General features: G+C 44.9%; 1 protein-coding gene across 3 annotated transcripts in view; it reads left to right on the top strand.

Annotated features, from left to right (window-relative positions):
- Positions 1 to 27,344, top strand: part of POU2F1 (POU class 2 homeobox 1) — a 186,410-nt gene that overhangs the window by 117,564 nt on the left and 41,502 nt on the right. For all 3 annotated transcript variants that reach the window (XM_067546284.1, XM_067546285.1, XM_067546283.1), the window contains one exon: positions 10,420 to 10,546. In XM_067546284.1, the coding sequence (XP_067402385.1) occupies positions 10,420 to 10,546 (127 nt within the window). The remainder of the gene's footprint in view (positions 1 to 10,419; positions 10,547 to 27,344) is intronic.

Below are 27,344 nucleotides of genomic sequence, written 5' to 3'. Positions count from 1 at the left end.
AAAAGTAACTCCATTGACATTAGTAGAGTTACACTGGTGTAAAACTGGTGCAAGTTCAAAATCAGATATATAGTTTAAATACTGCTTTCTCCCATCCTCATTGAGACTACACAGTGTATTAAGTTAACCTTGTCAACAGGAGCTTCCATATTTTAACTGAACCCCCCCCTCCCCACTTAGAAACGTAGAACTGGAAGAGACCTTGAGATGTCATATAGTCCAGTCCCCTGCACTCATGGCAGGTGTTAAGTATTATAGATCATTCCTGACAGGTGTTTGTATAACCTGCTCTTAAAAATGTCCAATGATGGAGATTCCACAACCTCCCTAGGCAGTTTATTCCAGTGCTTAACTATCCTGACAGGAAGTTTTTCTTAATGTCCAACCTAAACTGCCTTGCTGCAATGTAAGCCCATTGCTTCCTGTCATCCTCAGAGTTTAACAAGAATAATTTTTCTCCCTCATCTTTGTAACAACCTTTTATGTACTTGAAAACTGTTACCGTGTCCACTCTCAGTATTCTCTTTTCTAGACTAAACAAACCCAGTTTTTTCCAAATTCCCTTATAGCTTGTGTTTTCTTGACCTTTATTCATTTTTGTTGCTCTTCTCGGGACTTTCTCCAGTATGTCCACATCTTTCCTAAAATGTGGCACCCAGAACTGGACACACTACTCCAGTTGAGGCCTAATCAGAACAAGTAGAGTGGAAGAATTACTTCTTGTTTCTTACTTACAGCACTCCTGCTAATACATCCCAGAATGATGTTAGCTTTTTTTTCAACAGCGTTATACTGTTGTCTCATATTTAGCTTGTGATCCTCTATGACTTCCAAATTCCTTTCTGCAGTATTCCTTCCTATGCATTTCCCATTTTGTATGTGTGCAACTGATTGTTCTTCTTCGAGTAATGGTCCCTATGTGAATTCCAGCATGGGTGCGCATGCGCGCCATGTGCTGGAGCCGGAACTGTTGAAAGCAGTGTCCATCAACCCACGTGCATGCCTCACATTGCCCATGTGGTGCATCCAAGGTCTTATATGTCTGCATGGGTCGTCGCCCTCTGTTTCCTCCTACCATTGTATGGCTAGCGTCAGAATATCATCTTCTCCTCTTCAGACCTGAGTAGCAAGTAAACGTTTTCATTGTTAGCAGTAGAATAGTTATTAAATCATTATAAGTTGTTTTAAAAAAAAAAGATCTAGGTTCGTTTTCCCCCTCATTCAACTTGAAGCAGGCGGGCTTCAAGAGCTGCGCCTCGTGCCCCTGGTCCTCAGTAAGTGATGAACATTCGCACTGCTTATATTGTTTGGGGGAATCTCATGTTGTGTCGCGGTGCTCCATCTGCCGCTCTTTCCCGCTCAGAATGCAAGAAGCAAGGCAATTCAGACTCAAAAAATTCCTTATGAAGAAAGCTATGCATCTTAATGCACACCAAGAGGTGGCACCAATGGACCCGTCAGAGCGACCACCTGCACCGATGGCACCAGCATTGCCAAATGTATTAGTACTGGCAAAACGATCAACACCATCAAAACCACATAAGAAGAAACATAGTCATGGGCACAAGAGTGGATCACCAAAAAGGACCACCTCTAAACACTGCGTTCCCTCCCCGAGCCACGACCAGCTGGGTGAGACGTCGCAGGCAGATTTGGCGACTCCAGCGTCCAAAAGAGCTAAAGCTGACAAGAAAACAAAACGTTGTCAGCCCGTCCATATCTGAAGCCCCTACGGAATATGGAGCATTCACAAGTCCACCAGACCCAGTACTTCACACTCTGGGATGGCTATCCCCTTTGATCTCACAGGGGAATGCTATAAACCTGGGGAGGGCTCAGCTCCCATGGATCCCCAGGATAACATACAGCCACCGTCTCTGGCTGATGAACTGCTTCTGTTGTACCACCGTCCAGTGCGAACATACCCTATGGTTCCACTGGTACCGCCAGGACCACAAACACATACGGTCCCACAACCTTCGTAGACAATACCGCCACTACAGTCTCCGCAACCTCCACTGGTTCCGCATGTACCAACGGCACAGCCACTCCTGGAACCATCGGAATCTGACTGTCATCTGAACCAGAGCACCATTTTTCCCCGCAACATAGCCCAAAATGGCATTATGCTTCCTCACAAATGCCACCACAGCAGCAATGGTTTAGGTATCCACAGGACTTTTATGCAAACTCCGATAGACCCCAGTTGCAAGAATGGAACCCTTATTATGACCGGGCAACAGCCTCTCATCTCCCATCAGTATGTACCACTCTGTTGGTATCTTGGGAATACACAGAAGCCTCAGTAACGCCGGTACCGTTCACTCCATTGGGGCTGATTGGATCCACCACCCCTACGGGAGCCTCGTCACCACCAGATGATGTCATCATTTCACCATCTGTGTTGCCACTGGACGATCAGAGCCAATATCAGGAGCTGCTGTGGTGCATGGTAACAACCCTAAAACTAACAGCGGAGGACGTCAGAGTCACAAGATGAGTTCCTAGACATCCTTTAACCAGTGGGCCCAGGTAGGATAGCACTACTGATTCATAAGGCTGTATTACAGCTAGTGCAGGTGATCTGACACACTCCCGCCTCCTGTGCGCCAATACCCAAAGGGGCCAAATGCAGATATCTGGTACCGGCCAAGAATGCAGACTTCTTTTTTATGCACCCACCACCTAACTCCCTGGTAGTTCAAGCTGCAGTACAGTGGGCCAGCAGCAACACCCTAGAGCCGCCCCACCAGACCGAGCTGCAAAAAAATTAAATCTTGTTGGTTGCAAGATATGCTCTTCAGCGGGCCTTCAATTTCGGATAGCCGGCTACCAAGCCATACTGGCAAAATATGACTTCCAGTCTGATTCTAGACTTGCGGAGTTTCAGACCTCGTTGCTAGAGGACAAACATGGAGAATTTAAGGCCTTAATAGAGGAAGGCAAGTTGGTCTCCAAAGTTGCCCTCCAGGCAGCAGTTGACACAGCGGATATAGTGGCACGATCCCTTGCATCGGGACTTATTCTACGGCGTGACTCTTGGCTACAAACCTCGGGGTTTCCAAAGGAAGTCCAGCAACACTTCCAAACAACACTGGAAGATTTACCATTTGATAATCAAAATGGTTTAGTGACAAGACAGATGAGTCTCCATTCCCTGAAGGACTCCAGGGCCATGCGTCAATCAGTCAATCCCTGGTCCCACCAGATTCCAGCACCGACAAGCTTATCAGTCTCTATCAACCAAGGCCCAATTATTAGGTCTATCAATCCTACCCTTCACGGCCTCAGGAGCAGTAATGCCGATAACAAGGATCACAGCACCCTCGCCTCTCCTCAGCTACCATGCCTGTGATCTCTACCCACACCAACACCCAAGACAACACTTTTGACTTTCAACAAGAGAACTGCGAACCACTTCCTGAACCAAACTTGGCCCAACCCATTCAATTTGGAGGCCGTCGTACTCGTTTTTACGACGAATGGAGCAAGATTACCACCGACCAATGGGTGATAGACGTTGTACAACAAGGCTACTCCATAGAATTCCACAAACTTGGCCCAACCCATTCAATTTGGAGGCCGTCGTACTCGTTTTTACGACGAATGGAGCAAGATTACCACCGACCAATGGGTGATAGACGTTGTACAACAAAGCTACTCCATAGAATTCCACACCTTCCCGCCCACCACAAGCAACCACAGCAGATGCCAAACCAATCTATCTTCTATACCAGGAGACTCTAACACTACTGAAAAAGGGATAGAACAAGTTGCCTCACAATAGATGAACCATGGGTTCTACTCCCCCTACTTCCTCATTTCAAAGAAAGGGGGAGATCTCAGACCCATTCTGGACTTACAGGCACTCAACAAATTCATCCACAAATTCCATTTTCAAATAGTAACAATACCGCAAATCACCCTCTCCCTCGATCAAGGAGCCTGGTTCGCGGATCTCGATGAGAAAGATGCATATTTTCATACAGACATCCACCCAGCCCCACTGCATTGTCTCCTTTGGGATGGCTACAACACTGCAACTGACAAAAGTCTTCGCAGTGTGGCAGCTTACATGAGAAGACGAGGCCATTCTCTGTTTCCTTACCTAGACAACTGCTTATTTGTGGCATCATCGCGCGAACGCCTACTAGTAACTATCCAAAACATACAAAATCTGTTCTCTGACTTCAGCATTTGTATCATCAAGGACAAGTCCACACTTGTACCTACCAGAAACCTCACATCCATTGGAGCCACACTGGACTTTCAGGTAGTGTGGGTATTCCTTCCCAAAGACCGCGACATCGCTCTCATAAACATTATTGCACGTGTGCAACGTCACCCACACACACGTATTCAACAATGTGAATCCCTCCTGGGGCACATGGCAGCATCTACTTTGGTCACACTCTATGCCTGACTCCATATGTGCTGCCTACAACATTGCTTACGGTCAGTTTACGACCCGAACAAGGACTACTGGAGCAAATGGGTCTCCCTCCCATCAAAAGTGCTAGCCTCCCTGACATGGTGGCGGACCCCTCCAAAGTTTTGGTGGGAATACCCTTCCGCCAACCCAAACGAGACACGATTCTAGTGACAGATACGTCTCTAGTGGGCTGGGGGGCCCACGTACAGGGCAACGCAGCTCAAGGACTTTGGTACTCCAGAGAAGCGAGGATGCATATCAACATCATAGAAATGAGAGCAGTTCGACGTGCATGCAACACTCTCCTTCCCCTACTCCAGGGCAAACACGTCCAGCTCCTGTCAGACAACATGTAGATGTTATACTATGTAAACAAACAAGGTGGGGCCAGATCCCTGTCCCTATGTCAAGAAGCAATCCACCTATGGACCTGGTGCATGAGGCACAATATAACATTACAAGCGACACACTTACTGGGAACAGAAAACATCCTTGTGGACGAGCTCAGTTGCTCCTTCCATCGCTCCCACGAATGGGAACTCCACAACTCCATTCTCTGGACTATTTTCTGATGGTGGGGAACCCCCACATGGGACCTCTTTGCTTCAACAACAAACATCAAACTTCCCCTCTTCTGCTCCAGGGGCGCCTTGGGATGGGTCACAGGGTGACACCTTTCTCTTTCCATGGAAGCTGGATCTCCGGTACACCTTTCATCCCCTTTCACTCATTCCTTGAGTACTCAACAAACTGAAACAAGATCAGGTGCAGATCATACTCATAGCCCTGTCTCGGCCCAGACAGCATTGGTACTCGGACCTACAACACCTGTTGACCTACCCCCCAATACCTCTCCCCTTCATACCGAAGCTACTTACCCAACAAAGTGGCCGCATCCAGCACCCCAGCTCAGCACCACTCTACCTCACAGCTTGGTATTTGGATGGGGCTTGCAGGTAGACAAAGCCTGCTCCTCCCCAGTGCAATGGGTACTCACATGCAGCTGCCGTCCCACGACCACGGCCATTAGCACTTCCCTCCTCTCTGTGGAGGGTTCCTCTGTTTTCAGTCATCAAACTGTCGCTAGGTTTATGAAAGATTTGTTTAATGTGTTCCCAACTGTCAGGGACCCTCCTGCTTGGGACTTGAACCTTGTCCTTTCCACATTTACTAAGCCACCCTTTGAACTCCCATCTTCCTGTGCCCTTCTGTTTCGCTCTTTCTCATGGCTATTACCTCAGCTCGACGCGTTAGTGAACTAGTGGCCATGATGGCAGACCCTCATTTTACAATCTTTCATAAGGACAAAGTATCACTGAGGCTTCACCCCAAATTTCTTCCTAAAGTAGCCTCTCACTTTCACCTCAACCAAGTTATTCACCTCCCTGTTTTTTTTACCCTAAGCCACATTCCTTTACCAGGGAGAGGGACCCTACACTCCCTCGATGTCAGACGGGTGCTAGCCTTTTACTTACAACAAACTTGCCCTTTCAGAACTCCCCAAAAAGCTTTGTGGCGATAGCAGACCACAACAAGGGGCATGCGCTCTCTTCCCAGCGTATCTCTGATTGAATCGTTCGTTGCATAAAAGAATGCTACTCACTCTGTCGGGTTCAGCTTCCACCTCGTATCAGAGCACATTCCACCAGAGCACAGGCGACCACAATGGCCTTCCTCATCAATGTCCTGTGGCAAGATATTTGCAAAGCAGCAACTTAGACTTCCATGCACACATTCACAGCTCACTATGCTTTGACTAATGCCTCCTCTACTGACATGCCAGTGGGCACTGCAGTCCTACAAACTCTGGCATCTATGGAGCCCTAGCCCTGCCTCCATACTGGTTACAGCTAGCTATTCTCCCACAGTAGAATCCACATAGGGACCATCACTTGAAGAAGAAGGGGAGGTTATTTGCAGTAACTGATGGTTCTTCGAGATGTGTGGTCCCTATCTGGATTCCAATCCCGCCTCCCATCCCCTCTGCTTAGTGCTCGATACCTAAGTGTAAGAGGAAACTGAGGGGTCGTTGACCCATGTAGATATATAAGACCTTGGACTCACCACTTGGATGACTCAAGACGTGTATGTGAGTCAATGGACACTGCTTTCAACAATTCCAGCTCCAGCATATGGCGTACGTGCGTACACACGGTGGAATCCAGGCAGGGGCCACATATCTTGAAGAACCGTCAGTTACAGTAAGTAACCTCCCCTTCCTTCCTAAGTGGAGTACATTGCATTTGTCCTTATTGAATTTCATCTTATTTACTTCAGACCATTTCTTCGATTTGTCCAGATCATTCTGAATTTTATTCCTATCCTCCAAAGCACTTGCAACCCCTCCTAGCTTGGTATCATCTGCAGAGTTTATAAGTGTACTCTCTATGCCATTATGTAAATCATTGATGAAGATATTGATCAGAATCGGACTCATAATTTATCCCTGTGGGACCTCACTCTGTATGCCCTTCCAGCTTGACTGTGTACCACTGATAACTACTCTGATAATTTTCCAACCAGTTATGCAACCACTTTGTAGTAGCTCCATATAGGTTATATTGGTCTAGGTTGTTTGAGAAGGTTACACGAGATAGTATCAAAAGCCTTACTAAAGTCAAGAGATACTGAATTTACTGGTTCCCCCCTATCCACCAGCTTTGTTACCCTGTCAAAGGAAGCTACCAGGTTAGTTTGACACAATTTGTACTTGACAAATCCATGCTGACTGTTACTTATCACTTTGTTATCTTCTAGGTGTTTGCAAATGGGTTGCTTAATTATTTGCTCCGTTATCTTTCCACATATTGAAGTTAAATTGGCTGGTCTATAATTCCACAGATTGTCCTTATTTCCCTTTTTATAGATTGGTACTATATTTGCCCTTTCCAGTCTCCTGGAATCTCTCCCATCTTCCATGACTTTTAGAAGATAATCACTAATGGCTCACATTTCCTCAGTCAGCTCCTTGAGTATTCTATTCAGGTCCTGGTGACTTGAAGGCCTCTAACTTGTTTAAGTACTTTTAACTTGTTCTTTCCCTGTTTTAGCCTCTGATCCTACTTATTTTCACTGGCATTCTCTATGTTAGGCGTCCAATCACTACTAATCTTTTACAAAAAGCCATTTAGCAACAAAACAAAGTAATTTAGCACTTCTGCCATTTCTGCGTTTTGTTAGTTCCAAACCCCCCCTCCCCCCAATTGAGTTAATGGGCCTACCCTGTCCTTGGTCTTCCTCATCCTTGTAATTAATTTTTATGTTTGCTTGTTACCCTTTCTGTCTCTAGCTAGTTTAATCTCGTTTTTGCCTAATTTTGTTCCTACATATTTGTGATATTTGTTTATATTTATACTTTGTAATTTGACCTAATTTCCAGTTTTTGTAGGGCTCAAAAAAAGAGAGTTTCAGATCATTGAAGATCTCCTGGTTAATCCAGGGTGATCTCTTGCTATACTTCCTAGCTTTCCCATGCAGTATGTTAGTTTACTGTTGTGCCCTTAATAATGTCTCTTAGAAAAACTGCCAACTCTCTTGAACTGTTTTTCCCCTTAGACTTACTTCCCATCGGATCTTACCTATCAACTCCCTCAGTTTGCTAAAGTCTGCCTTCTTGAAATCCATTATTTTTATTGTGTTTGCTAGGTTTCATAGCATAAGCAAGAAATAAATCCATATGTTTTCCTACCTTTCTGCCTCTTAGATCCAGTGCTGTCTGCCTTTTTCTCTTTCTTCCCACTCTTTCCTTGAATGTAGTGCTCTCTCCATCTCTGAGATCTCTGTATTCACTTGATTCTTCCCCAACTCCACTGAGGTGGGCTGCCTGTTCTCTTTTCTGGTGTTCCCCCTCACTCTTTTGTCCATCTCCCCTTCTCTAGATTGTCTCTCCAGCACCCCTTTTTTAGGGTCTTTTTTCTCTCTAAGTTCCCAGGACCTCCCATCCTTTGGTTTCTCTTGATTTCTGTTTCCCCTGGGGTGTCTTTTTCCCCAGAGTTTTTGGCTTCCTGTATTGCCCTCTAACTCCCCACCTCCTCTTTCTTCTGCATCAGCTCTTTATACCTAATTCTTCTGAGGCTCTGTCCATGGTGGAGATGTGTTCAGAAGTTGCCTGTTCTTTTCTATAACAGTAACCAGTAGAGTCCTGGATACTCACCCCTGTCATATGACAGAGATTTAACCTTATATTACTCTGACCCATATCATGTTTCTGGGGCTGAGAAATAAAGGTGTTTTTTACCAGCACTTCTGGATGTCATAGCCTCATTGCATGAGGTCAGAACTAAACTAAATCTCTGGCAAAATTAGAGCAAGCAAACTTGGCAGAGAACTGGAGGGAGGTGGGTGCAGCACTTCCAGAATTTCCTGAAAACAAGTGGTGAAAATGAGATTACAATTTAAATACTGCCGTAATGCACAAGAGGGCAAAACTGTGCGACGTTAATGTTGCAATATCAGTTTTAGCATTTAATTTTCTTTTTTTTCTTTTCCTTTTAAAAAGTAAGTCCACAATTGTATAACAGGCATCATTTGGTCAATTCCAACTAACATTTATATACCTCACTGGTAAGCTGCATACATGCTGATTTACCAAGAACAAATTAGATGAATAGGATGTGTTTGTAATGTGGACTAGGAATTCATTTCCATGTGTGCACATGTATATAGCCTTACAAGTGCACAGTTGACAAAATATCTAAGTACTCTTGTTCTCTCCGTCTTCCCTCCCCCCAAATTGTGGTTGTAATTTGGTTTGATTTTGTTTATTTTTAATTTAACAGTTTTAACTTATACGCTGGTATGGGTGAGGGGACAATAAGAAGGCTGGCCAGGAACTGGAAGGTTGCAGTTTTGGAATGTGCTCTCTTCTTGAATTTTGCACTCCTACACATTGCTTGTGTTTTTAAAATGAATACTTCTCCATGTAATGATAAAATTGATTTTGCATGCTCAAAATACAATTTTCAAAAGTTCTTAACTTTGTATAATCAAAACCAATTTGTTTTCAAACTCAGCAAAAGCACTAATCCTTAAAAGCGAGTCTAGTAATGATGTGATGAATAACACAAATCATTTAGAAGGTCAGCAGTTTGCCTCTTGGCCATCTGCATGCCAGCCTTCCACTCCCTAACTTCAGTTGCTTTTAGTATATCGGTGTTCAAATAAAAGAGAAAATTAGGCTAGAATTTTTTTTTAAAGCAGATATATTGTGTGTTTTCACACTCCAGCTCAAACGGGTCAAGAGATTTTCCTCAAAAATTCCTGTTCGGGCAGAGACCAAGCAGCAAAACCTTCACCCTGCAAAATGAATGAGTAGAGGAAAACAGGGGACGCATAATAGTTAAATGTTTTTCTTGAACCTTAACTACAGATATGTCTATCATACCTGCTATAGTAACCTAAGCAATTTTATTTTAAACTACTCAAATAGATGAGTCCACATTATGGACTAACTATGTCCAATATTTAACAATCATTCAGAGTGGAAACTAATAAATTCTGGGTTTTTTTTTTCCTTTTTGCCTTCCCATAGCTCAAAAAATTGCCATTCCAGATTTCTTAAAAATGGTGTTTAAAAAAAAAACAAAACAAAAAAACCCCCTACCAAAATACCCCCATTAGTTTCTGGGCTAAACCCTTGTTTCATCTATCAATGACGGCAGATGCTGCAAACTCAGAAAAGCAGAAGTTTGACAATAGAAGTGCTGACAGCCCCATAACCTTATATAAATGCTGCTAATTTTTACAGTGTTGGAAATTTACTGGAGCATTTAGTCTACTGTGCAGTTCCACGTATGCCAGTGAAAAACATGTAATGGTTGCTCTATGTTTTAGAAATGAAAGAATAAACTAAGTTATTCAGCAGCAAGCATGCTGGTGCTAGTCCCCTTTTATCTCGTCGTGGTAGGAGAAACGTCCTAGATATTTCAGATGTTTTAGGAGTTGTAACTGATTTGAATGATTAATGCACACCTCTTTATTTCATTAAGGATTTGCAGCACCTGCAGCAGCTCCAACAGCAGAATCTCAACCTGCAACAGTTTGTGTTGGTGCATCCAACAACCAACTTGCAGCCAGCACAGTTTATCATCTCACAAACGCCGCAGGGACAGCAGGGTGAGTGTGACCTTTCTGGGAGAAATTCAGAGCTGGGTTCAGTAAGAATAGTCATTGGGGTTCTTTTTGTGACTCCCCCATTGTTGACAATCCTTAATGGAAATAACTGTGTTGGGTTTAGGAAGAGTGTCACAGCGTGAGCTGGCCCTTTTAAAGAATTTGAGGTTCTGCCTCACCTGTGCTACATGTATCCTGCCTTCCCAGCTAAAAGGAATAAGTCAAGGGATCACGTGATGGGAGTCATATTACTAAAAACTAAATTACTAAATTACTAAAAACTTTCAGGGAATATGAAGGCAGCCTGTGTTCAGTCAGAAAGCGTTCAAGGCGAGAGCCTGATGGGAAAAGGACAGGTGATGACTCCCAGAGCTCCTAGGCAGAAGGCCTAGGAGAGAGACTGGGAAGGATCAGGGCCATGTTGAAACACCTACAAAGAGTAGGAGCCTGCTGTGTGGGAAACCCAGTTATAAGGGCTGCAGAGGACTGTAAATTGGAGGCAGGACTGTAAGGACAGGGAAGCCCTGATAAAGGACTACAAAGTCTTTTGAGCCTAGAAGGAGAGCTATGTGGATACTGAAGTTCATTGTAGATTGAAAGGACTAATTGATCCTGAGGAAGAGGGCTGGAAGGTTTGAGTGTTGTTTTATAGTAATGAACCAAATCAGAAGCAGAGGTGTTTTGTGAAAACACCAGATTTAGTTTTTGTTTGCAAGACAGAAGGTAAACTGAGGTAGTGGCAGGGCCTGAAGCCAGACTAGGTAAGCCCTGCTACAGGGACATTTTTCAGAGAACATGGGGCACAGAATTTGAGTTACCTTAGAACTGCCAAAATCTGGTTCAAGAGAGCCTCAGAAACCAAATAATCTATTTCTTTTAAGGGAAAAATATGCACAGAACCACTGTTGAGAATTTTTTTTTAATCAGTCACTGTTTATGCAGGCCTACTGTTTTCATGCTGCTTCTGATGGCTTCTCTTAAAATGGTTCACAAACAAGAAATCTAATCAAATGTTATGTTGTCTTCTGGAAATATGGGGAAAGTTTGAAATGAATTGTGTGCCACAATTCAGAAGAACAAAATGATTAGAGAGAGAAATTTTCTTTTCAAGTTTCTGAGGTGGAACTTCCACCAAAAAATAATTTGATATTGTCTCTTCAAGAAAATCATAATAAGTTTCTTCACAAACTTCTCATTTACAGTTAAGGTCCTGTTTATCTGTGACCCTGTAAGTAAACACACACATTTAGATATTAACCTGCAGCCTAAACAACAGAACTGCTTCAGAAACACAGGAGGATTTACATTTTCTATTTAGATCTTCAGTTATTAGTGTGTGACACAGTTACAGTCTGAAATACTTGAACATGTCTACCACTGTTCTTGGAAATAAATTAAAGTAACATGTATGCCATAAATACATCCCTTATCTCATGTTTTTGGGGTGGCTTTTGCAAGATTTCAGGGTTAATGCAGCAGTTTGAACATCTAAAACACCGGTTCACCGATTGTGAGGGTAGGCAGACTCAGAAACTGCCTTTTGCTAAACTTGGTTTTCTGTGGTGTTCTAAACTTATTGCTCCATCAGTAAATTTCTTAACACAAAATTAAAGTTACTTCTGAGGTCATTAACACAGAGGTGGTTCAGAGCTTTTTTTTTTAAAGCAAGCTTAAAGCAACTTCACTTGATAACCCTTCATCATCTGGAGTGGTATTTAGACATCATAGTGACAGGCACCTTAAACAGAATTTATTGCAGTATGCAGAGATTCTCTGTCTGCCAATGGAAGATCTCTGCTCTGAATGCTATTTACAAAAACTGTCTTTAGTTTCTTCAGAGAAACCCCTATTGCAGTTTGTGTATATACACACTGCTTTACTAACCACAGAATAACTTTAGATTTACATAAAGCACTTTCTGTCTGAGGAAATCGTGTTTTTCAAGGAGTGTGTGTGTGTGTGTGTGTGAGAGAGAGTGTGTGTGTGTGTAAATAAAATATATCATTGTAGCCACCTATGAAGAGAAACATGGTAGCCATTCTCTGGTGTTGACATTACATGTAATAAGTGAGAGAGTGAAAAATAACTTCTCCAAACAAAATTTACAGGGGATCTGTATAGCAGAGTTACACTTTTCTCAAGAAAAAAGATGTTAATACCATCATCAGTGACCACAACTTGGTTCTTGAGGCTATCTGTTCAAATTGAACCGCATAACTCGATCTAGCAGAAACTCAGATTTCTACTTCGAGTAATTGCTCATGTGCATTCCAATATAAGTGAGAGCACACCACCGTGCACGGGTTCCAGGAACTTTTTTCCCCATAGCAGACCCCGTAGGGTCGGCTCTGGTGCCCCTGGAGTGCCACGCGCATGCCGCGTTATATGAGGCACCACCAAACCTACGGCCCCTCAGTTCCTTCTTTCCGCCAGTGACGGTTGCTGGAACGTCTCTTGCTTCTCGAAAGTACCTTCCCCTTGTAGAACTTTGTTATTGTTGTTTAGTAGTTAGGTGTTAAGTAGTGTTAATAGAGAATAGTTAGCAATAGAATAGAAGCCCTTGGGGGCTTAGGGTGACTGGGCCATGCCCAGGTCGGTCTCCTGGCTTTAAGCCTTGCACTGCTTGCAGCGGGTCTTTTCCAAATAGTGACCCTCATGATCGCTGCCTCAAGTGCCTGGGAGAGCAGCACTGGAGGGAAAAGTGCCAAATTTCTAAAGCTTTCAAGCCTAGGACTCAGAGCAGGACATTCGGCTGAAAGCTATTTTAATGGAAATGGCACTCTGACCGGTTTCCGAGCTTCCCCGTTTCACCTCAGCACCGAGCGTCTCCTCGGTGCAGAGCACACCGGTACCAGAGTCATCTCAGCACAAGGAAACATCTCCGGTGCCATAGAAGAAGAGGCGGCAGTGCACGGAGCGCACACACTCCCCTGCACCATCGATACGGGCGGGGTCGAGTGTGGAGGTGCACCAGCCACGGCCTGTAGAGCATGCTCCGGTGCCTGCATCTCCAAGCAGGGAGCCTCCCCCGACTCCTGGGGGTGGGAGAGTGCCCCTGCAAGTGCCGTCGATGCCGGAGGGCTTGTCAAGCTGCCGAGGGAGAGAGGGCTGGTGTCCCGGCGTAAACCCACACTGGGTCCCCCCGGAGGGCTGGTTGAGACCCCTGGCAGGGGGAAGAGTCTCCCACCGAACGGTCACCGAGTGTAGAGCATGGAAGCTCCCCTCTCAGCTCCGAATCTGGCTCGTCGAGCGGATCCTCCCCGCGGTACCAAAGTCGGTCCCTGGCACCGGAGGCAACACGCGGCGCAGAGACAGCCCTCGCTCCCAGTCCCCGGCACCAAGCCATTCATCCAGGAGGCCCTGGACCCGGTCACTGACACGGAGTCCGACCCCGAAGGGCTCGCCCACCTCAACGCATCATAGATCCCGGTCTTCGAAGTTGGGATCGGCACCGCAAGGCTCCCGACGGCATCGTTCCCGGTTCCCTAGGGGCAAGTGGCACCGCAAGTTGTTGGTGCCGAGACGGCAGGCGTCATCCTCAAGCTCCTCGGAGCGCACCTCCTCATGCTGGCACTGTTCGAAGTGGCACCGGCGTTCTTCATCTGCCTCCTCGGAGTCATCCAGGGGTCGGTCTCTGGCCCGGAGCGGCACCAAGGGCCGGAGATGAGCTAGGCACCGCCGCTCTGCGTCTCTGGGTCCTGGAAAGGCAAGGACACTCGGGGGTCCAGCAGTCGCCAGGAGGCTCCTCAGCTGGTGCTGATGCCACCCCTGGGTTGGCCCCAGGCTGGCAGTGGCCCTATTGGGACCATGTCCGTCCCATCCTCAGGGACGCAGTTGGTGCCCCCCGCACCAGACAAGGAACACAAGGGCCATTCCATGGATGAGGAATCGGACCCAGGGGAGGGATCCTCTACGGGGCCCAGACAACGGGGGGTGAGTACTCACAGTCCTCCTCCTCTTCCCCAGATGAAGCAGCTTTTAGGGACCACAGGGCGCTGCTGAAAGACTTCAGGGCGCACCAGAAGCTGCTGAAAAGGGTGGCCTCTAATTTGAATTTGGAGGTCAGGGAACTCTGAAGAGGAGGATCCCCTTTTTGGTGTTCTGGGAACAGAGAGCCCATCAAGGGTGGCCCTGCCGGTTCATGATGGGGTCCTTAAGCTGGCTAAGGCCCTGTGGCAAACCCCTGCCTCCTCGCCCCTACATCCAAGGGCGCCAAAAAGAAATATTATGTCCCAACTGAAGGGTTCAAGTTCCTATTTACTCACCCGGCCCCGGGAACCCTGGTGGTGGAGGTGGCCAATCAGAGGGACAGGCAGGGGTACCAAGGTTCCACTCCCAAGGACAAGGAGAACAAGAAAATGGACTTGTTCGGGAGAAAAGTTTACTGTACCTGGGCCTTAGAATTTCAGATTGCAAACCACCAGGCTCTATTGGGCAGGTATAACATCAACCTCTAAGGCTCCCTCTGACGGTTTGCTGAGGCGTTGCCCCAGGAGCAGGCAGCGGACTTCGCCACGGTCCTCGAGGAGGGGATCACGGTGGTGAGGGCAGCACTCCAAACTGCCAGTGATGCTGCAGATACGGCGATCAGAGCCATGGCCTCTGCCATCGCCATGAGATGGTATTCATGGCTGCAGTCCTCGAGGCTCTCACAGGAAGTACAGCAGTCGATACAAGACCTCCCCTTTGATGGGTTGGGCCTGTTTTCAGACAAGACTGACGAGAAGCTGCGTGGCCTTAAGGATTCACGGGCCGCGCTGCGTTCCTTAGGCCTTTATACACCTCAAGCCTCAAGGCATCAGTCTCAGCCAAGGCCTCAGCAACAACCTAGGCCGCCGCCTAGGCCCTTTCAGCCTAGTAGGGGCAGACAGGAACAGGGGGTTTGGATGGCGTAATCGGCCTCCTAGCCCATCCTCAGCCTCCCAACAAGGGCCCCCCAAAGGGTCAGGCAACAAAAAAGGGCAATTTTGATGGTGCGGCTGAGGGTGGCACCCCTACCATCTCCCTTGATCCATCCCGTCCCTTTCTGGACAGACTAAAGCCCTTTTACGATCAATGGGCAAGCATTACATCAGATCACTGGGTCCTCAGAATAGTCCTCTGAAGATACGCCTTACAGCTAACATCCTGCCCCCCAAGCAGGCTGCGCCCCCTCCCGCCCGGTCCCACTTCAGGGACCCCTCTCACGAGCAACTTCTCTTGCAGGAGGTAATCACCCTCCTTGACCTGGGGGCAGTGGAAACAGTTCCCCAGAACGAAATAGGGAGAGGTTTCTACTCCAGATACTTCCTCATCCCCAAGGCAAAGGGGGGCCTGAAGCCCATATTAGACTTGCGCCGTCTAAACAAATTCATCAAGCGGATCAGGTTCCACATGGTCTCCCTAGCCTCCATTATCACTACTCTGGATCCAGGAGATTGGTACGCCGCCCTCGACCTGAAGGATGCATACTTCCATGTATCTATCCTTCCCAGCCACAGACGTTTCCTTCGGTTTATGGTGGCTGGTTCCCATTACCAGTTTGTGGCCCTGCCCTTTGGCCTTTCGTCCGCCACCAGGGTATTCACCAAGTGCATGGCGGTAGTGGCCGCCCACCTGTGATTCAGGGGGGTATAGATTTTCCCTTACTTGGACAACTGGTTAATCAGGGGCAGGTCCAGGTCCCACATACAGGAAAGGGTGTCCCTTACCTGTGCCACAGCAGGTTGGATCTGCTCATAAACGAGCAAAAATCGACTCTAACCCCGGTGCAGCACATAGACTTTATTGGGGCCACCCTGGACCCTTCCCAGGCCAGAGCCTTTCTCCCGCAACGTCTGTTCGAGGCTACGGCTGCGATTATCACCCAGCTGCACAGGTGCCCCACAACGACAGCCAGGCACTGCCTACAGCTGTTAGGGCAGATGGCAGCCTGCACATACGTAGTGCAGCTAGCTCGCCTCAAGCTCAGACCGCTCCAGGTATGGCTGGCCTCGGCGTATGTGCTGAACAGACACGCCTTGAACAGGGTGGTCACGGTCCCCCCGTCAGACCTAGCCTCCCTGAATTGGTGGAGGACTCCCAGGGCAGTGTTGGGGGGGCATCCCCTTCAGGTATCTTACCCCGTCGGTCACCCTGATCTCAGATGCCTCGGATGTGGGGTGGGGAGCCCACATCAGTGCCTACCTAGGCAGCCAAGGGCTCTGGTCGGAGGAGAGGCGCCTCCACATCAATGTAAAAGAACTCAGGCCCATCAGACTGGCGTGCAAGGTTTTCCTCAGGTTCCTGACAGGCAGGGTGGTGCAGATCTTGATGAACAATACCACAGCCGTGTTTTATATCTACAGGCAGGGGGGAGGGGCGCGCTCCTCGGCCCTGTGCCAGGAAGCCATTCGCCTATGGGACTTTGCAGTGAGGCACGACTTTCACTTATCTGCCTCTCACCTCCATGGGGTGGGGAACGATGAGGCGGATCACCTCAGCAGGTCATTTTTACCCCTCCACGACTGGTCGTTGCACCCGGAGGTAGTGACTTCCATCTTCCACAAGTGGGATATTCCCCAACTGGAACTGTTCGAGTCGTCCTGGAACAAGAAGTGCCTGAGTTTTTGCGTGCTCCGGGGTCGCAAGCCGGACTCTATATCCCACGCGTTCCTCATCGAGTGGAAGGGAACCCTCATGTACGCATTCCCCCCTATTCCACTCCTGCCCAACGTCCTCTTGAAAATCAAGAGGGACAGGGCAGACATGATACTCATCGCCCCAGCGTGGCCGAGACAGCACTGGTTCTCCATGCTGATGGACCTGTCAGTCGCCCCACCAGTGGAGCTCCCGAGACGACACGACCTGCTTTCCCAGGACCATGATCGCCTGCTCCACCCGGACCTGGACTCCCTACACCTCATGGCCTGGAGGTTCTGTGGTTGGCGGAGGGGGAGAGAGCCTGCTAGGCGCAGGTCCAACAAATTCTGCTGGGCAGCAGAAAACCTTGAACATGTCGTGTACTGGGCTAAGTGGAGGCGGTTTACCTGCTGGGCGGAGTCCCGGGGAATCTTGCCAAGCCTCTCTCCTATCCAGGCGATCCTGGAGTACCTGCTCCAGCTAAAACTCCAATGTCTGGCACTAGCCTCCCTGAAGGTCCACCTGGCAGCCATCTTGGCTTTCCATCAGCCGCTAGAGGGGAGATCCCTTTTCTTCCACCCCATGTCTGTCAGGTTCCTCAAGGCAGTGGAGAGGCTCTATCCACAGGTCCGTGACCCAGTGCCTCCCTGGGATCTCAACCTGGTCCTCTCCAGACTTACGGGCCCCCTCTTTGAACCCATGGCTACATGCCCTCTGCTTGTCCTCTCATGAAAGGTAGCCTTCCTGGTGGCCATTACCTCGGCTAGGAGGGTCTCTGAGATTAGAATTTTGACCTCGGAGACCCCCTACACCCTGTGTTATAAGGATAAGGTTTGGTTGAGACCCCAACCAGCCTTCCTGCCCAAGGTGGTCTCCCAGTTTCATTATAACCAAGATATCTTCCTCCCCGTGTTTTTTCCCAAACCACACGGTTCGGAGGAGGAGCAGAGATTGCACTCGCTGGATGTGAGGCAAGCACTGGCCTACTACATCGACAGGATGAAGTTGTTCCGGAAGTCGACGCAGCTCTTCGTCGCAGTGGCGGACCGGATGAAAGGATCACCTTTCTCTACCCTGCGCATCTCCGCGTGGATAACCTCCTTCATCAAGTGCTGCTATGAGCAGGCGAATGTGCCACTCCCAGGGGACATCACAGTGCACTCAACCAGAGCTCAGGCCTCATCTGTGGCCTTCGTGGAGAGGGTGCCCCTGCAGGACATCTGCAAAGCCGCCAACTGGTCATCGGTCCCACTACGCCATCGTGCAGCAGGCAAGAGAGGATGTGGGATTCGGCAGAGCTGTGCTGAGGGCAGCTCACCGGTAACTCCTATCCATCTACAAGGTATTGCTTTTTAGTCACCTATATTGGAATGTATATGAGCAATCACTCGAAGTAGAAAACAGGGTTACTTACCAGTAACTGTTGTTCTTCGAGATGTGTTGCTCATATCCATTCCACACCCACTCTCCGTCCCCACTGTCGGAGTTGGCAGAAAGAAGGGACTGAGGGGCCATACGGTCGGCGGTGCTTCATATACCGCGGCATGAGCGCGGCACTCCAGGGGGCACCAGAGCCGACCCTACGTGGTCTGCTAAGGGGAAAAAAGTTCCGGGAACCTGTGCATGGTGGCGTGCACTCACCTATATTGGAATGGATATGAGCAACACATCTTGAAGAACAAGTTACTGGTAAGTAACCCTGTTTTCTATTTAAGTTTTTAGATCTAGATTCCAAACATTCATTCTAATTTGTTTAGGATTTGAATTTTTCCAGCTTTCCCCAACATGTAGCAGATGATAAATTTTCTATATAAAATTATCACTATATATCTAGTTTTATCAACAGATCAATTTCTGTCTGATTGCTGTTAATTGAGTGGTTTATATGAAACAAGTTGGTGGTTTTTTTTCCTCTAATATACAGGTGAATCATAATAGGCATAGTTGTATACATTCTCAGTAGAGGAGCCAAAAATTTAATGGAAATTTGGAATTCTTTCATCCATCGCGATTATTTATCCAGATCTTTGTTAAAGCACATTGGTAGCCCAGTGTGGTGGTATTTTGCACAATTTTTGCACATTCTGTGTGTCTTCTGTTAGTAATAGAAGACATCCATCTCTGGAAGTAGCAGTGTGCTACCTTTTGCTATCATTAAAATTCTCTTAAAAAATAATAAAATTGTATCTCTCATTGTGATGAGCTTTGATTGGCTTTTATACAGAAAAGATTTGATTGCATGAAAAAGTCTTTCTGGGTTTGCAGTAATAGTCTGCGCAGAAGAGGGAAATTATGCTGTCTTTCATATAATGGAGTTTAATCTAATCCAGCAAGGAAAGATTCTCAAGGCATAGAGAAATCAACACCAGATAGAAGACTAATTGCCTTTGGACAAAACTTGCATACTATGGTAATAAAGCATGGCTTTAATATCTGGGACAGGCAATTGGTAAGCCTTTAAATGCATGATAGCCGGCAATCAGTTATTGCCAAAGATGATATTCGTTATCTCCCAGCTGCTAATCTCTCTGCAGGCCAGCTCCAGTAACATCCTCTTTCAATATTCTAGACCCTTTCCAATTGTTTTATAGCCCTGAAAGTAGTACAAAGACTTCACTTTTAGCTCTGAAAAATTTTCTTTAGGACAATGGATAGCAGTCAAATGGATAGAGACAATGGATAGAGGTCAGACATTCATCCATGACCATTGTGACCCGTCCATGCCTAGGGTAGCCACCTGTAAATGCCAAGGTCAGGGCAGGCTGCAAAAGGAGAGCAAATTCTCCCAGCACTGGTGGGTGACATTGAAGTCAGACTTCCCAACCAACCACAAACAGTGCTTCTGATTCCCCACACTAGTTATCAAAAAGCCAAAATAAAGATATACACAGCCCCCTTCACTGCATTTCAGTCTCCGGCTCCCAGTCAGCCCCTTGGTCCAATAAAGAGACCAATTATTTAAACTCTATGCTCTTTATCAGAAAGGTTTCTCCTGACCCCAAAGTGTCAGCCACAGTACCAGATCAATATAAGTTTAGATCTTACCCAAAATACCACACTGCCAGCCAATCCTTTAGTAAATAAAACTAAAGGTTTATTATAAAAAGAAAGAAACAAACTATAAGAGAAATGTTAAAGGATTAAAGCAATCAGATACATACATATTATTTGAAAGTCCATATATATCAGGTTTCTAGAAGAACTGTGGAGTTTGCAGGCTTGTATAGTCCCTCTGGTATGCATCCATTACCTGGATGGGTCTCAGTCCTTCGTTTCACAGGTTCAATAGATGAGTTGACCCAGAGGTAGGTGATGACTGAAAGACAGACTAAAGACTGGTGACTGAAGATAAAATGGATCCCAGGGAGCTGCCTTGTATGTCCTTTGGTCTGTGCCATGCTGCTTGTGGAATTTTGCAGGAACCAAAACGGAGTCCAGAGTCACATGAGTAAGCCCTGGCTTCTCCTCCTGGGCCCCTTGAACCTGTGAATTTCTTAATGGGCCATTAAGCACACTATCGCTGCAGCCATCCTGTCTGGGGTGTGTCCCAGACACAGCACAATTTGAAATACAGATATATCAAACATATCCATAACTTCCATTACACATATAACACATGAACATAAACATTATCATCTTACTTAGTGCATTATAGCCTTTCTAACAGTATCTGTCATGGCATATCTCGTATGAATTATGATTTTGACATATTGATGTTAAATAATATAATAAATGCCCCTCCCCCCAATCCAGCCAGCGTGACACTCATACTTCTGTATAAATCAGTGACCTTCAATACCATCAGAATTAGACTCATAAACTTTAAGGTCAGAAGGGACCATCATGATATCTAGTCTGACCTGCACATTGCAGGCCATAGAACCTCACCCACCTACTCCTGTAATAGACCCCTAACCTCTGGCTGAGTTACTGAAGTCCTCAAAATCATGGTTTAAAGACTTCAACTTTCAGAGAATCCACCATTTACCTGTGCCACCATGCTGCAGAGGAAAGCAAAAAATACCCCAGGTCTCTGCCAATCTGATCGAAGGGAAAATTCCTTCCTGACTCCAGATATGGCGATCAGTTAGACCCTGAACATGTGGACAAGTCCAACCAGCCAGACACCTGGGGAAAGAATTCTCTGTAGTAACTCAGAACCCTCCCCATCTTGTGTCCCTTCACTGGCCATTGGAGATATTTGTTGCTAGCAGTCGCAGGTCGGCTACATGCCATTGTTACATGAAGTTCTATAGAACATGACAGGAATGGATGAAAGCATTTTAAGCTGTCTCTGTTCCTTTTGCTTAGATATATCAGAGTTATGATGGACAGCTACCCTTCTGAGAGCCTGAACCTGCTGAGTCCCATGGGGTTCAGTCTTCTTATTTTACTATTAATATATATGTGAGTCTGCTGAAAGTTAATAAAAGCTGTAGACTTCAGTGCCAGCAATACACAGATGAGAATACCCAGATTTTTCATCTTACCAAACTCTTAATGCTTTTTATTTGCTGAACCAGCATCTGAATGAAGTGGGAAGCTGCATGAAAAGTAGTGGCTCAAGCTCATTACAAGTAAGATGAAAGAGTTGTTAAATGGAAAGAGGAAGCACTTGGAAGAAATTGCTTAAATTGTGACCTCTCCTATCGCTGAAGGCACCTATCTTCAAGCAGAGTGGAATGATTTAAATTAGAGCAATTTAAAATAATCAGCTTCAGTCATGATTTAAATCAACAAGTGAGAAATCTTAATTGAAAGCATGAGTTTTAGTCTTGTTTTGCATTTGTACTTTTTAGTTTTTTTCCTCGAAAGATTGATTTCTCATTTGATCCATAACCATTAAAACATATTGGTTTTAAATACAGCCTTTACACTAAATGTAGTGCTTCTTTGTGCTAACCAAGAGGATATGCTATAGCAATTATATAGCTTAATTAACCTGTATTCAGATTCTTAATTTTTACATTGTTTGTTATGTTAGAAAATGATAATTTATTTACTAGATTAATTTTTTACTTGTGATTTGTGTCAAGCTCTATTTAGATGGAAATTCAAATTCAATTTAAAATACACACAAATGGCATTTTAAAATTTGGCTTTTATTAAATAAAACTACCTTATGTGCTGGAAGCATAAGGAAAAAGTATGAGTTCATCAAAACCTGATTTGCATTTAAAACTAATTGGTTTATTAAACAAGACTATTTTTTGTAGTTAGGGAGTTCAACTAATTATTTCAGGTCACCATGTCTTCAAAATTTTAGAACTAGTAGATCTCATCCTCTTGCACCTACTTTTTTATTCGTAAGTTGAAAGAGGAAAACAAGCTTTTCTACTTTTCCAGCTGCCTGTATGAACTAGTCATTGAACTGAACTAGTTGAATAAATTGAAATAAAGAAAATAGTCTCTGTTCCCTCAGAAGAGGCTACTGCTAGCAAAAGCTGACTTAGTGCTTCAACTAACTGTAGTTCTAGGTGTTTATACAGTGACTAAGATGCAAGTTAGTGCATTCTATCTTAAAAAGTGAGAGGCCAAATGTGAACTCAACATCAGCTCGCTTGATATGAAACTTACTCATTCCATAAGTCCTGAATATCTGGTGTTATTCTTGACCACACACTCTTCGTTAGAGCCTGCATCGAGAAAAATGAAGTCAAGGTTAGCATACAAAACAATATTCTCAGCAAGATGTTTACTTAAAAGTGAGGTGCAGACTTCTCTACTCTCCAGTCAACAGTACTGCTGCTTTGCTGCTTCTCTGCTGAATATGCCTTTGCAGTGTGGGCATGATCCCCACACGCAAAGAAGCTAGACCCTCTACTTGACACAGCCTGCTGCTGTATTACAGGATGCCTTAAGCCTATTCACATCAACAGCCTCTACATCCTCATAGGTGTTGCTCCTCCTGCTATATGCCAGGAAGTTGCTACTAGCGTAGAGCTCACAAGATAATGCACAGGTCCAAGACATCCACTATATGGTATGACACTGAGTTGACTGAAGTCTTGGCAAGGTTTTCTTGCCACCATTAAATCCCGAACATTGTCACCCACACAGACAGAGAACAATTATGGCAAATGAGTAGAGAGTGACCCTGTATCTTATGCACTCTGACTCCCACCAGCTGAGCACCTACCACTCAGTGCAGATCAACCCTGGACTACATGGCATTGCTTTAATCAATTCTTCAGTGGCATTGGCTGGTCTAGAGACATGATGATCAGGTGGGGCTACATCACTAGCCCAAGTACCTGTGATTGCAGCAGAGATCCTCAAAATATGAAGCATCTCATGCAAGGCCAGCTGCTTGAGCATGACTCCTATTCCAGCGACATGTTGAAGTGCAGTGATTTGGGCAATCACATGTGAACAGATGTGGCAGGAAGCAGTATGAGGACACAACAAGAAGAAACCAGTGATTTCTACCAGTTCAGTTGTTTGACTTTCTTGAAAATTTGTCAGCAAAGATGTACTGCTTAAAATTTTATTTAAATAAGGTAATACATTAAGTTTAGGTCTTAACATAGGCTGTCATAATTTCAAAATCAATTTTAAATAGGTTTATTTTTAAAAAATCTGTATTTAATTTAAATAAAAATATCTGATTTAAACAAAAAAATCCAGTTTCTAACGTGCTTTGTTTATTGCCCTGCCCTCAAGTCTTCCAAGAGGTGCTTAGTGTTGAAGTCCTCTTGGAATTCTCACTGCTTCTAGGCATTCAGGAGTATCAGTGGCTAAAAATGCTGCCTTTCATCTTAGACTGGCAATGTAACTTCACCCTTCACATTGTATTTAAGTCTCCCATCAGTAGAGCCCTGCAACTATGCGGATATCTGCATCCGTGGATGTGGTTGTATTGTTTACCATCTTTGCAGATCGGATGAGGATCCAAATTTTTGTATCGGCACAGGGCTCTATCCATCAGAAAGCAGTTTTTGGGCTGGACTGCTGCAACACATTCTGCCTGAGTCTGACACTTGTAAACTGGAAATGGTGCAGCATGTCATAGTTTGTCATCTCAGGGGAGCAGATTGGTGGGAACACGTCAGATCAGTATTCTGCTCCTCTGCACTGGCTCTCAAGACAGTTTCAGATATGGTTGTTCAAGGACCTGGTCCTAATCTTGAAATACTTTAATGTAATAGGACTTAGTTATAGCAAAGACCACCACTGTCTTCAACCCTCTTCCCCTTGAAAGAGCAACTACTCTCAGCAGAGATGCTTCAGATAAGTGTTTTATGTATAAAGTGTACTACATTAACCCTTTCTTCTCCACATATTTCTCAATTAATCTTGTTGTGAATCAATCTAACAATGCTGTCGTCAAAGCTAACCTCTGGGGTATGACCACTAGAAGATAAATGGCTTTACGGAGGAAGGGGGAGAGGAGTTTCTCCTTTTTAGATAGAAAATATCCCTCTGTTATGAGATCAGTTAGATATGTGAATTTTGTATTACACATTTGGGCCATTTTTTAAAAAATTACTCTATGAAAGTCTACACTAGAATTACTTCAAATTTCCTGAGTTCATTTTAGACAGTAACAACAGAGTCTCAGATCATTCCTTGGGGGTTGCTGGCTGGCAGGGAGAGTTTTTGCCTTGGGCTATTAATTCCCACTGGTCATTAACTGTTCCAGGAAACTTTGTGAGCTGAGGTAGCTAAATTGGTTTTAATTCTTTAAAATGAAAAGTAAGACGGATGTCTCAAACACCCTTACCTTCCCAGGCACATTCATTCTATTAGAATACCATATGTATTATGATGGGTATTGCTGCTCTAATGGCAATCACACTATCATACTCTTAACATCTGAGGCAAGAACTAATCACAAATGGTTTGTGTTTCTAATCTTGTCAGAGTTAGAGTATTTATTTTTAAGTGAAGAGCCTAATGTGTCATTAAAAAATCTTAAATTGCTCTTCTCCTAGGAAGATTTTTTCCTACTTGTAAACTACCTAATGCTACAGAAAAGTTAATACACAAAATCACATTAATTACATAAATGGTGTGTTTTGTACATACGTTACTCCTAAAAGGTGAAATAAATCATAGTCAAATTAGCTGATTGAAAACTCATGTGGATCCAATAGACAAACCATCAACAAATAAATTTAAAATAACCCTTAATTTCCTGAAATTTCCAGAATATTCTATTAGTAGTAATATTTTATACATAATTAAATGTAATCCATCAGAGAATCTGAATGCTTGACAAACATTTTATTTATTTTGGTTTCAACAGATGACATAAGGCTCTAGACCCTTACAAATGCTTTAAAATGTAAATTGCAACAAAAACAAAAATAGTAGCAGATGAGCTGCCAGACATAAAAAGCAAAACATCTACACAACTGCTCCCAGAAAGCCCAGCACATCACACACTTTAAGCCCTCCCAGAATGCCTTCTCAAACAAATGGACTTTGCAGTGTGCCCTGAAGATCACTAAATGTACGCTATTTCAGACCAAAGTGGCGAGTGAATTTCCATGCTGAAATGCCCTCAAGGAGAATGCCCTGCTAGCAGCTCACTCTTAGGGCTTGTCTACGCTTACCTCGGAGATTCGGCAGCAGTCAACCGGAGTTACGCAAACTGCGCAAAAAACGTGCGTAGCTCCTGTTGACTTCTGTACTTCTGTTCTGCGCTCCGTCTTCAATGTGTTGCGCCACTTGAGGAGGTGGTCTTAATACATTGATTTCTGGATCAACTGAGCGGGTCTTCACTGACCGCTCAGTTGATCCAGATAAGTTGATCTGATGGCGGCGAATTTGCCACCATCAGTGAAGACATAGCCCCAGTGTCAAAGGGGCTGAGCTCTTGCATCTCTGCTGATTGCGAGTGGGGCAGTATCGTGTAGAGAGAAGCCAGTCTCACAAGCAGGCATGTCCTAGTCTGATTTGGTCTTTATAGGTCAAGACAGAACTTTAAACACCAGAAATCAACAGTCATTTAGTGCTCATCCTGCAGTACTGGTGGTACAGTTACTTTTCATGGCAAGGTGCTCCACTTAAAAAGTACAATGTCACCTTCTGCTCAGCTTCAGGTTTTGAATAGCTTTTACGTGTAGCTCCATACAGAATGTGTTGCAGTAGTCTAATCGCAATGTGATAAAGACTGGATGATGGTAGTGAGATCCATATCCAAGAGAAGAGTTACAGTTTCCTGGCTAGGGAGTCTAACAAGACCCCCAAATTATGAATTCATGACAGCTGGTTGAAAGACCCTCAGTCAAAGGGACAAGTATAATATTCTTTGGTTACTACTCCCATCCTATCATTATTACTTCAGACTTATCCAGAATGAGCTTCAACCAACTTGTTCTCATTCATTCTCCAATCTCAACTAGAAACTGAGAGGTACTTGGTCATGTTTTTTGGGTTGAATAAAATGAATATATAAAGCTTAAATGTGCTCGCTATGCTCAAAACACTTCAGTTCATGCCTCCTCACTAACTCTTCTAACATATGCACATAAGAACAACATAAGGCAGAGAGTGGAATTCTGTTTGAACCCTGCAGTAGAATGTCCTTAGAGCAGAAGAGATCTTGCCCAAAAACTAATCTTCAGGATTTCTCTGAGAGAAAATAACACAGTCACTAACGACAAGTACAGTTGCCTCCTACAAGCACCAGGTGAGTCAAGGCCTCATGATTAGGATGGAGTGAATAATTTATTTTTTGTTTGTTTGTTTTGGGGCCGAACCAAAAATTTGGTCTGGGTGGGAAGGAATCAGCCACCTTGGTTTCTTTCTAAACCAGAACTGATTTTTTCAGTTTTTCTTGCTGAAGTTGAAAAAAATCAAAAACATCTTGGGTTTGAATGAAATATTTAATTCAACCCAAATTTAAATTTTTTCAGTGGTTCATTTCAGGTTGTTTTGGGGTGTGTGTTACCTTAGTTTTGTTTTTCAATTAGCTACATTTTGAAACAAAACATTCTGAAATGGTCAAAATAAACATTTCAACTTCAGAATTTTTTTCGATCAAACTGTTTGCCAAATTGGACCTGAATTTGTGAATAGTTTTGATGCCCTGAAAAATGCATTTTTCAGCAAATATATTCACATTTTTTTTTGCCAACTTTTCTCATGATCAGTTGTGTTAAAGTCAGTTGAGAAATCTGATGATATCAGCATGGACATCTAATTCTTATCCATCATCAGTATCTTGCCAAGTGGCATTACCAGGCCAGTCTGA

This window comes from Emydura macquarii, unplaced genomic scaffold (genome assembly GCF_026122565.2).
Source record: "Emydura macquarii macquarii isolate MOO-44397 ecotype Brisbane River unplaced genomic scaffold, CSIRO-AGI_Emac_v2 contig_1119, whole genome shotgun sequence".
NCBI classification, from domain to species: domain Eukaryota; kingdom Metazoa; phylum Chordata; order Testudines; family Chelidae; genus Emydura; species Emydura macquarii.
Note: the sequence above shows the minus strand (reverse complement) of the source record. Positions and strands in the feature narration are given on the sequence as shown.